The following is a 10,834-nucleotide window of genomic DNA, read 5'->3' as shown; positions in this document are numbered from 1 at the left end:
TGTCAAAATATGTGCTACAATACAGATATAATATAATCCATTATCCTTAATTCTTTCTTCATTTGTGTAAAAATACCTAGCCAGTTTTACATAAAACGTTAAATGCCGATTTGCCGAACGCTTATTTTGCTACTTTTTCAGACTAGTGAAACGGACTCTTAAACACTGTTTAAATGCAAATTAGTGCAAACGGCCATGATTGATATTAAGGCTGTGTTCCGTTGCAAAACCAGGCGAACCAGACCGGTAAACTATGGTAAAGAGCGGTTCATACGGAAAAAACATCGGTTTGATACGGAACGGTTTGGTAAAATACTGGAAATGTCATGGTTATACAAGGTATGATATTGCGCAGGTTGATCGCTACCTCACAGGTGATAACAGGCGCTATTGGTCAGCATGCTCCACGCGCCTGTTCAAATCGTCTATAGATATTGTTATAAACCTGTTTTTTTGTTTATAGACCGTCATTGACTTATCGCCAAGCAAGTTACTGTGGAGCAGTGCGTAAAGAGTCGGGCTAGGAAGCGAGAGACCTGAGTTCGAATCTCGGCCGGGACATAACTTTTTTATTTAATTTTTTAAATACTGTTGAATTCTATAGTTTATTTTTGTAGTATAAAAAAAGAACTATTTATTCTGTTATTTTTTAATCTCCCGTATTAATATAAATTGATTGTTGGTACAATACCTCATTTAATATAAAATAATATTCTACTTTTTGAAATGTATCGGGCCCTAATTGTACCTAAAAGTAATATATTTTTAGTGATATACCATATTGTAAACTATTCAATATTTCAGTCACTTAAAAAGTTAATTTGCATTGAATAATTGCCCACCATTAAAGGAAATTTGAGCTATAATCCTTGATGGGCATATTCTGGGTATGCAAATACTTCCTCTAAATTTTTGGGTTTCGTTCAACCGATTTATTCTCAAAACCTGAAACATCTACATATCAAAAGAAGCACAGGTCACTAATTATAATAAACTTCACCCTTGGAATTACTTCTATCACAATTACAATACATTCATCTGCATTGGCAATTTCTACTTTTCGATGGGAAACAATCAACTTCCCAACATTTTTTAAATGATGTAACAGTTCCTCTTGTGGTTACTTTTCCACAGATATCGTCATCTCTGTCCTCATGTGAATTCAGAGGCAATGAACATGAAAATTATTTACCCTAAACATCGCAACCTAAAAACCTAATAAACAATTTTATACCGAATATAGAAATAAATTTAGTATTCTTACCTATTATCGTCCAAAAAAAAATCCATGTTAATAGATAATTATTATTTTGAAATATATTTTTGGAACTGCTGGTTTTAATAATTATTAAATTAAACGAACTAAAAAGTCTTAAAACTAAACAATTCTTAACCATAACCTTGGGGTTATTTTTTGTCATTTTTTGTCATGGTCATTTTTTGGAAAATGCAGATCTCCTGTCAACTTTCTTTATTTTTTACATTTTTTATTTATTCCTTATTTTTCTAGTGACGTCACAGGTGGTATGCGCGAACTGAACGAAATTGGAGCCGCTATCGATCATACCTTGTTTTCTTTGTACCATGTGGAAATGTCAAATGTTGACGTTTTCTAAATTTCAATTTTCTTTCAATCTATTATAAAATTTATCTGTTATGCCTTTTTAATGTAACTATTATTTGCTTTTGCGTCTGCTTCTTCTTTTCAATGGAGTTTAATATTGAAAAGTACTTTATTAATAAACTGTTAAACCCGTTAGACAGCTCAAGTGAAGATTTGCAGGTCCAATATTAAAATAGATCAATAATAAATAAACAAATCTAATTAATATTTATATTTTTATAGCTTACAAAACATTCACGATTACTTGTCTTGTTTTTCATGTTTTCTTTAAATGTTCCTGACTTTAAAAAACAATGGCTGCGTGATAAGTTTAAATGGTCCTAAAAAGTCATTCTGTTTAGTTAATGAAATTTATTTACCTTTACTGCCTCCCTCCATTGCTTTTGGATGTAAATACAAAATATTATTACAAATTTTAGAAATTGAATGAGAATTTCACTCGAACTTCCAATGTTTGCTTGATTTCTGTCACATAAATGACACTGATTGACAAACAAAACCAGAAAAACCAGCCTTCTCTCGCTGGTTAGTTTGGTGACAGTTAAAACCGAATTTTTCAGGAACCGTGTTCCGTAATAAGAAAAGTTTCCAGAAACCGATAGAAACGGAACATAAAACCATAACCAAGGTAAGCAACGGAATACACCCAGTATCAAAACCATTTTTCGCTAGTTTTAGAATATTCCGTTTTAATATAAAATTACACTTACCTATTATAAAGCATGGACTGTACGTCAACGTAGTTCCTACGACTTGGGTAATGCACAGTAACACATATCCAACCAAAAGACAAGCCACATAGTTCGTTTGACATCTCCAGTGCAACACGTGGTGACTGGCAGGTAGGAGTGAGCCAGCTGCCAGAGTAGCTGCCAAGAAAATGGCACTTATGGCCAAACCGATGGGGTAGATGGTAAACTTTAAACCATCGTGTTCGTCGGAGGTTGGTAAAATTACCGGAGGAAGGTAATTTTGGCACGTTATTATACTGGCAGACTCATCTGAAAATCAAAATATCATAAAATTAATTTTAAATATACCTGAAACTCTATACATGGTGCTACAAATTCGGAGTATCAGCAGTGGTATCTCGGAAACCGTAATAGACGCGAATATGGTTAAATTGGGGTAAAGTTGCGCTTTGGGATGTTCACCAAGATACCATCAAAAAAGTTTTAAAAATTTCAAGGATTACTGAGTTTTTTGGAACAAAACAGATTTTTTTGAAAATAAATTTTATTTTTTCCTGTCGTTACTTTTTAGAAAATCAAAAAACTAATTGCACATTCTCATAGCCACTTTATTAGGGCTATCTGGCAGTATTTCTTAGATTTTCAAATTTGCTGATAATTTGTGAGATACAGCAGCAAACTTAATTTTGTTAAATACGGACCTGTATTTTTTATTTCAGGTTTTGAAAGAACTGGTTTCCTGAGTACAGTGATCAATGATATGCCACACTTCTTTTTGTTTTGGGTACCTTAACAACAACAAAACTATTTAATTATTATTTAAAATAATTTCAAGTCCGACACTATTTAATCTGATTATATTCATCGCAACAATATTGATCAGCGCCAATTAACATTAAATAAGAAAAATCGAGCCAGTTAAGAGATTCACATAAATAATATGCAGTCAGCAATTTAAAGATATTATTTTTAACTTTTTTTATTGAGAATTTGAAATCTCAGTGTACGAGTTTGCATCATATTAATTGTAGTTATTATAAATAAATCAACTTCTACAAACTAGTTTCTAAGGCCCTACATGTTCGAAAGGGTTACCACCCTCCCTATTGCACAAATTTATTTTTTGTTCAATTTTATTTACAGCTCTTTGAACATAATATCTTCTTATACTTCCGAATGCATTTTGTACTCTTTATTGTAAATGTTGAAATGTATTTTGATTTCACTTTTACAAATAACATCAAGTAATTAGGGTACAGTACGTTAATAATACGGATTTTCTAGCATTAAACAATTTAATATAATATTATATGAATAAACAAAGAACGGCGTCAGAGTTGGCTTGGAAATGAAGATCGCTGTTATTTCATACGTAAAATATTATGATAAATGTCAATAGTCGTCATTTCCAAGCCAACTAAACGACTTTTTTCGATCATACGACATTTTCGGTACCTATAAAAGAATTTTTCTTTTTGTTGTTTATTCTATGTTTAACACGAATAAATTTTTAATGCATAAACGCGGATTCCAAGATATTTTCGTCAAACGTACCTATTACAGATATTACACATTTTAATATGGCACCGCTGTCGCTTTCAATTCTACACCGTCTTCGATATGGCCGAATTAGAGAAAATAAATGTTTTATGCGATGGCCGTAGAAGAATTGGTGTCACCACCATACAGCACTTGAGACGTAAGGGGAAATCAAAGCAACCTTATCCCGAATTCACCCATTAGGTTGCGTATCTTCCCATTTCTTTCAATCAGCCATTTTAGGATTAATGATTGGTAACCATTCTAAAAAAAATTTCGATAGAAAAACATTCAATAATGTTGTCTTCATGAACATAATATGTATATAAGTTTTGACATTATTTTTAAAACCTTTCTAGAAGAATTTTAGGTTCATTATTCATAAACTGAAGAACTGTATTTTTAGTAGGTAGTAGGTAGTAAAAGAAATAAACTAAGAACAAGATTTCATTTAGGTTCTTAAATTAAATCTTATTTTTTAATTAAATCTTCAATATAAAAATATACAAAACGCGCTAATGAGAAAATGTAATACAAATGTGTTTTCCAAACTGATGAAAAGCGTAAATGTTATATGTGGGTATCTCCATTTATTCGCATCAAGGTCAAGCGGATACGTTGCTCCGTATGTATATTAGACACAATAAGCTCTCTGTCTGGTTAAGTAGGCCGACGTTTTGGTCAAGTCGGCGCAAGAAGCATAAAAATCGTTAATAGGATAATTTCCTTTTTTAGTTGTATCTTTTTCCTTATTTTGCAAAATCATCATTTCGAACTCAAATTCTAGAAATTAGAAATATTGATTTGATGAAATCCATCCCTAGACTTTGAAACAGGAAGACTGTCAAAACTACAGGGTGAGTCTTAAATAAGTGCAAATATTTTCAGGGCTGGTAGATCTCCATAAAAAAAACATATTTCTTCTTTGTCGTCTTTCAAATTAATAATCCAAAATAAATAAGGTCTGACCGAGATCTCGGTGTCGGTTACAGTCATTCTCGGCTGAAAATCAGGCCGAGATCCCGGTCTCGTTCTCGGCATAAAAAGGCCGAGACTGCTCATGATAGTCAAATTAGCTTATTTTTGAGCGTATCGCTCCACCTATTTATGCCTGGATGAATGAAATACTCGTCCGAAGTCGAAAAAAAAAAAGAATAGATCATATCAGAATACGATCTGATCGAATCACGAAGGGGATTTCCCGGACGGCTGAAAAGTCGCCTTCGTTTTTCTATGCGTAAACAATGATCGAAATGTTACATGTTAGTGCTTATTAATGTAAGTTTTATAAATTTAACAGAATTGTGCTTTTATATGAATTACTTGTATATCCTACTAATATACACTAAAGGTTGATTCTCACTATACCTTGCATATCAGCTCTCTTGCGTTTCCCTTCTGTTTACATAAAATATATTATATCACGTAAATGAATAAGACAATGCATACTGCGTTCCGTTTCCCTTCCGTTCCATATCCTTTCCTTCCACACATTTTTTTTGGCGGATGGACTGAAGCGTATCGAAACAGTGTTGTCAAGTTCTTACATTTGTACCAGCTCTGTTAAAATTTTGCTGATATTTATTTAATCTTTCGTCTCTTAATTAAATCTATTACCTTTTTCAAAAGATACAAATTTCTAAAATAAAACTTTCGTAATGATATAAATGGTACAATAAAAATATGGAACTGATACGGAACGGAAGCTTACACATAGCGTCAATACAATAAAATACGGAAGGTATAGTGGAATAGGAAGGTACAGTGAGAATCAACCTTAATAAGTAAAATTTTGTGTGTAATTATTCACCTCCATACAGAGTTCTGAAACCAGCAGCTTATACATTTCTAGTCTGCATCACTAACAAGTGTCTCTAGCAAACAACTATTTAGAAAAAATATGATGAAACACTGCATAATTTGAAAGGATGTAATGCTGAAAAATAGCTTTCTTAGTCTATAACACAGACTGAAAAAGTAATTTTATAGTATTAAATTCCAATAAAACCGTTTCTGCATGAAAATAACGTTTTTATTACATTATTATCAGATGTTTTTTCATATATATAATAAGCTATTGAATAAATATTGCATCGTGTCTCGGTCTCGTTCTTGGCCAAGAATTTCTTTTTCTCTCGGTCTCGGTCTCGACCGAGACTAAAAATCCAGGTTTGGTCAGACCTTAAAAATAACCGAGTTATTTTACTTTGAAAATTTAAAAAAATATATTTTTTGCTAAAATTTTCAGAACCATTAGCTTTTTTCTGGATTTCCTTTCTTGTAAATTTAATCTACTACCTATGTTGCCTATTATCAACAAATGATGGTTTTAACTAAAAACCAAAAAAATTTTCAAAAAATTAAAAATTTTCGCGAAAAAAACTAATAATCGTGTTTTTGGGGTCGAAATATACTATCCCTAAAAATATTTGCAGTTATTTAAGACTCACCCCGTATAGTGAGTCTACTAACAGGACATTGCAGGCTCAATAGGCATCTAAAGCTGACGGGATTGACGGATGAAGCCATGAGTAGATCTTATCAATCAGAAGAAGAGACTAAAAACAGATTTTATGCCAATGCGACAATCTGCCAAGCCCGGTTCTTTATATTAGACAATATAAGCCATTAACAAAAAGCTATATGGATTAGAAGTGGGCATTCTAATTCCTCGGAAGAAACTAGTTCTTTAGTTCTAGTTTCCCCGGAGGAACAGTTCCTTTAAATTAGGTTTTTAGTTCACATTAGTTCCCGCCTAATACTGACATCAGTTGCGTGCTCTTGGTTAATATATTCATAGTATGATCTCTATAATTTTTACAATGTACGAAATATGACATGAGTAATTGCGTACATAGAACATACAGAAGTTTTATTGTAGTTAAAAACAAAAAATTAAAAGAGAAACTCAAATAGAGTTGCTTTAACAAACTATATAGAGCCAGAATCAGAGTTAGTTTAACAAACTATATCACAAATCAATTGGATCAAATAATAAAATACCTAATACTGATACATGTAGGTGGAACTAAATGATAACAAATATGAAGGTAACACAATAAAATAATTAAAACAATTATCGTCCATTGTGTTCGTGATATTTCTTTAGATGGTTTGCCCAAAAGCTGGCCTTCCACCAAACCGCCGCACAACTCATCGCATCGACGCATTGGCGCATCAAATCTATGCATTGACGAACCGCATCAGCGCATAGTGAGTATGGAGCTTTGGTAGTTATATATTTAGATATTTTACATAGTTTTTTCTCTTTGTTGTCTGCTTCTGACTCTACACTTCTGATGGAAGGAGATATACCGCCTGAAACGTTAAGCATTTTTTTGTTGGCCAGACAAATTTCAAAAAACATATAAAAATAAAAAACTGCAACATTGTACTCAGATTTTTATAAACATGCCTAGTAGATACCATATTAGTGTAATAATTGTGGGGTTTAATTATTACATTTTTTTCCATGAAGCTGCTGAATTTTCCTGAAAAGCCACAAGCTAGTTTCTGTTTTCATTTCTACACGAAATAAAAAAAAGAAATTCTACGAAATGCTTATTAAAATGTTTATTAAAAAGTTTTTACAGTAGTTGACAGCATTAACTTTAATTTTTTTTAATTAATTTCAATTTTAATGTCGCAGTTTGTCCATGAATTAGTGAATTTTTCAAACTGAATGAACTGAATGAACTTTGTCCATGAATTAGTGAATTTTTCAAACTTTATTTCCAGTAGTTAAATTTTATTTTGATTTCTGCTCGTGGAGGTTTCGGGTTTTTGTTCTTCACTTAACTTACTGGGATGTTGCTGCAAGGTGTCCTATACTGTTATTTGGTTTATCTTCCAGGATTTGACAAATTTTTACAAAAATTTACAATTTTTTTCTCTTTAGTTTAAGTCGCCATTAATAATGCCAAAGTGTTTTTTGCACTGGTGCAAAAATAAGTTACTTTTTGCACTAGTGTAAAAAAAATTACTTTTAATACAGTAGATAGTGTAAAATAGCTACTTTTTGCACGATCGTAGAAAAATATATTTTTTAAATTTCGATTTTAGTGGCTAAATACCAGGCCCTTTTTTAAGAAATGAACCAGCCAAAAAGGTATGGACATTATTATTAATTTTCCTTAACGTATCATGTACACGAAATAAAAAAAAAAACGTCTAAACTATACCTAATTACATAAAAATCCAGTACTATTATAATTTTGTTTGCGACGAGTAACGAATACTCCAGTACCGTTTTTTCAAAACATTAAAACGGACTACCCAACCCACAAAAATATGTACGCTACAGTAAGCTCTCTAAGTACGACATAACTACGTTGAAGAATTCATCGAGAAAATGTCAACATATCTAACGGATATTCACATAAATAAGCGTTTTTATGAAATCAGAATTTTATAAGCCATGGGAAACGCTTCCATTTGACCCACCTGGAAAATTTATCCGTAAATTTAAAAACAACACCGAAAAATGGGTAGATATCGTGACAAGAAAGATGAAAATTTCATTTACATCATTGAATCTTGAAACAAAATACGTTCGAACATAAATTTACTGTACAACCAGTGTTCACATTAGCATAACCAGTAGGAGAGAGGCGAGAGATTTTTTCAAAATGTCTATTTTTAATGGCCATAAAAATTTTAAATTATAATCATAAAATTACATTTTTTATTAAATCTAGTAAGTATATTGAATCTGCCGAATGAATAAAAGGATAAATAATCTTCCTTATATTAACGAACCTATTTCGTCATATAGTCATCCAACAGGTGTGCTTTTTATAAATGAATATATAAGTGCTTTTTGTTTATATCAAGCAAAATAAAACAGTGAACCATGTAAAGCCCTTGAAGTACAGGTAAAAAGCAAGTCAATTGCTAAAACCCCTAACAGAACATATCTCATCTCATAGAGATCTCAAATCTCATTGAAATCGGAATAACAGTTTTTTTTTAATTTAATGCAGTTTCACGAACAAACAAAGAGCTTTTGAATCGAGGTACATTGTGGTCAATTAACTTATTTTTAATTTCAAAAATACATAATACAGTATTACTTCAATAGTCCGGCTGCCGGACTCAGGCAGATATCGTTGGGTCATTGAGGCGCCCGGTTACTGGAACCACTTATATTTATTTCCTTAGAAAATAAAAACAAATCAAAAATTTGCAAAAATAACATTTTTTATTAATCAAAATTATATAGATAAAAACTATTTTTCCCATAAAATCCTTGATTCCTAGCTGCGTATAAACGTTAATCGGTCGTTCAATCTTTCATCAAGGAGCTGATTTTTCATCTTTATGAACTCATACTCATCCGCATTTTTTTGCTTAATGTCATCTTTGGAAGAACAGATCTAAACTATTTTCCTGAAACGGAATTACGGCTGTAACATCACTGAAAAGCAGTAAAATTTTTAGCCAAATATCGTCAAAAAACCGTACATCGTGGCTTAACTTCAGTTTATCTAGCAATCCATAACTGGTTAAAAATACCAGTTTCGTTTGTGAAATCTATGATGGAATAGATACGTAATCATTTCGTTGTTGTATAAAATGATTGTACAATGGGAGTTCAAGTTCAGGCTATTCTGCTCTTCTTTATTTGTTTTATTTGCCTTTAAAAGAATCATCACCATTCTCAGCCTATTCAACCATTTCCAATTATGGTGTAGCCTCCCTCAAATATTAAGATACTCTCTTGGTAGTTGGACCCATCGTTGTTTATTGTTGGCTATGCGGGCCCAAGTTGCTAATCCCCCCTGCTAATTTACTAATATCATGGTCCCATCTCAGGTTGGGTCTTATTCTAGGTCTCTTAATTTCTCGTGAGTACCATGTTGTAATTTTTGTGGCCGATCTGTTGTCCATCCTTCTTGCCAGATGTCCTGCTCATTGACGTTTGAGGGATTTGACTCTGTGGATGACTTCAAATACCTGGGTACTTTGTCGTATTCACTCTATTCTTTTACGCTCATTCTTGATTATTCCCAGTATATTTCGTTCCATTGAGCGTTGTGCAACGTGCAGTTTCCTTACAATGTTAAGAGTCCAGGTTTTGCATGCTTAAGTCATAATTGGTAGTACACATTGGTCGAATGTTTTATTCTTTAGATAAAGTGGCATTTTAGATTTGAATATGATTGAGTTTCTTCCATAAGTACTCCATGCTAACTTAATTCTTCGGTTGATTTCTGGTTTTAGAGATCTCGAGCTTTGCATTAGTTGTCCCAATTATACAGGGTCGCTGTTATGTTGTGAGGATTTGTAAGGATTGTTCAGGGTCGCTGTATTGTTGTGAGGATTTTTAAATATCTATTAGCGAGTTATAAATTTAAGTAAACAGGGTCGATCATAAAGTCGTGACACATAAAAGTTTCATTATATACTGCATATTTCAATTCTTCCTTCAATTCTGAGCAAAAATCGAAATACATTCAATGTACAGCTGGTTCCAAAAAAAATGAATACGATTCTTTACACATTCTTTTCGAATATTTGAGCAGTGTATATTTATGTGTGAAGTATTTTGACATGTTAAGGTTATTGTAACATTGTATAAAACAATTTTGCTTTTGACAAAGTGGCAAATAAATTTTCCAGAACGTCAGCATGACATGAGTAGAGAAATGGGGGCATGTATCATAGAATATGTATACTGCCCGAAATAATAAAAATATGTTTTAAATCGTACTCAATTTTATTGAAACCAGTTCAAACCAACCGTTTCCGAGTTATTGACTTTTGAAGATATGACTTAAACAATTTAATTTAATTAATTTCGATATGTTCAGTTTCATTTAACGATACCATTCTGCCGAAACTGTGATGCCTAATAATATTTGACATATGACACAAACATATTTTTTTTTAAATGAAAGCCATAGTTAGTCATGACTTCATAAAAAGCGCCATTTTTTAAGCTCTTCAGCGATATAAGGTATAATATGTTTTTTCGAAA

At 32.1% G+C, this 10,834-nt stretch overlaps 1 protein-coding gene across 1 annotated transcript in view; it reads right to left on the bottom strand.

Moving 5' to 3' along the window:
* Positions 1 to 2,334: 2,334 nt before the first annotated feature.
* LOC115891944 (probable G-protein coupled receptor Mth-like 1) overlaps positions 2,335 to 10,834 on the bottom strand; it is a gene marked incomplete at its 3' end in the record, with an annotated part of 51,092 nt that continues 42,592 nt past the window's right edge. The window contains exon 2 of the mRNA XM_030912554.1: positions 2,335 to 2,625. Within this exon, the coding sequence (XP_030768414.1) occupies positions 2,335 to 2,625 (291 nt within the window). The remainder of the gene's footprint in view (positions 2,626 to 10,834) is intronic.

This window comes from Sitophilus oryzae, unplaced genomic scaffold (genome assembly GCF_002938485.1).
Source record: "Sitophilus oryzae breed Bouriz unplaced genomic scaffold, Soryzae_2.0 scaffold_1203_pilon_pilon, whole genome shotgun sequence".
Classification (NCBI taxonomy): Eukaryota; Metazoa; Arthropoda; class Insecta; order Coleoptera; family Curculionidae; genus Sitophilus; species Sitophilus oryzae.
Note: the sequence above shows the minus strand (reverse complement) of the source record. Positions and strands in the feature narration are given on the sequence as shown.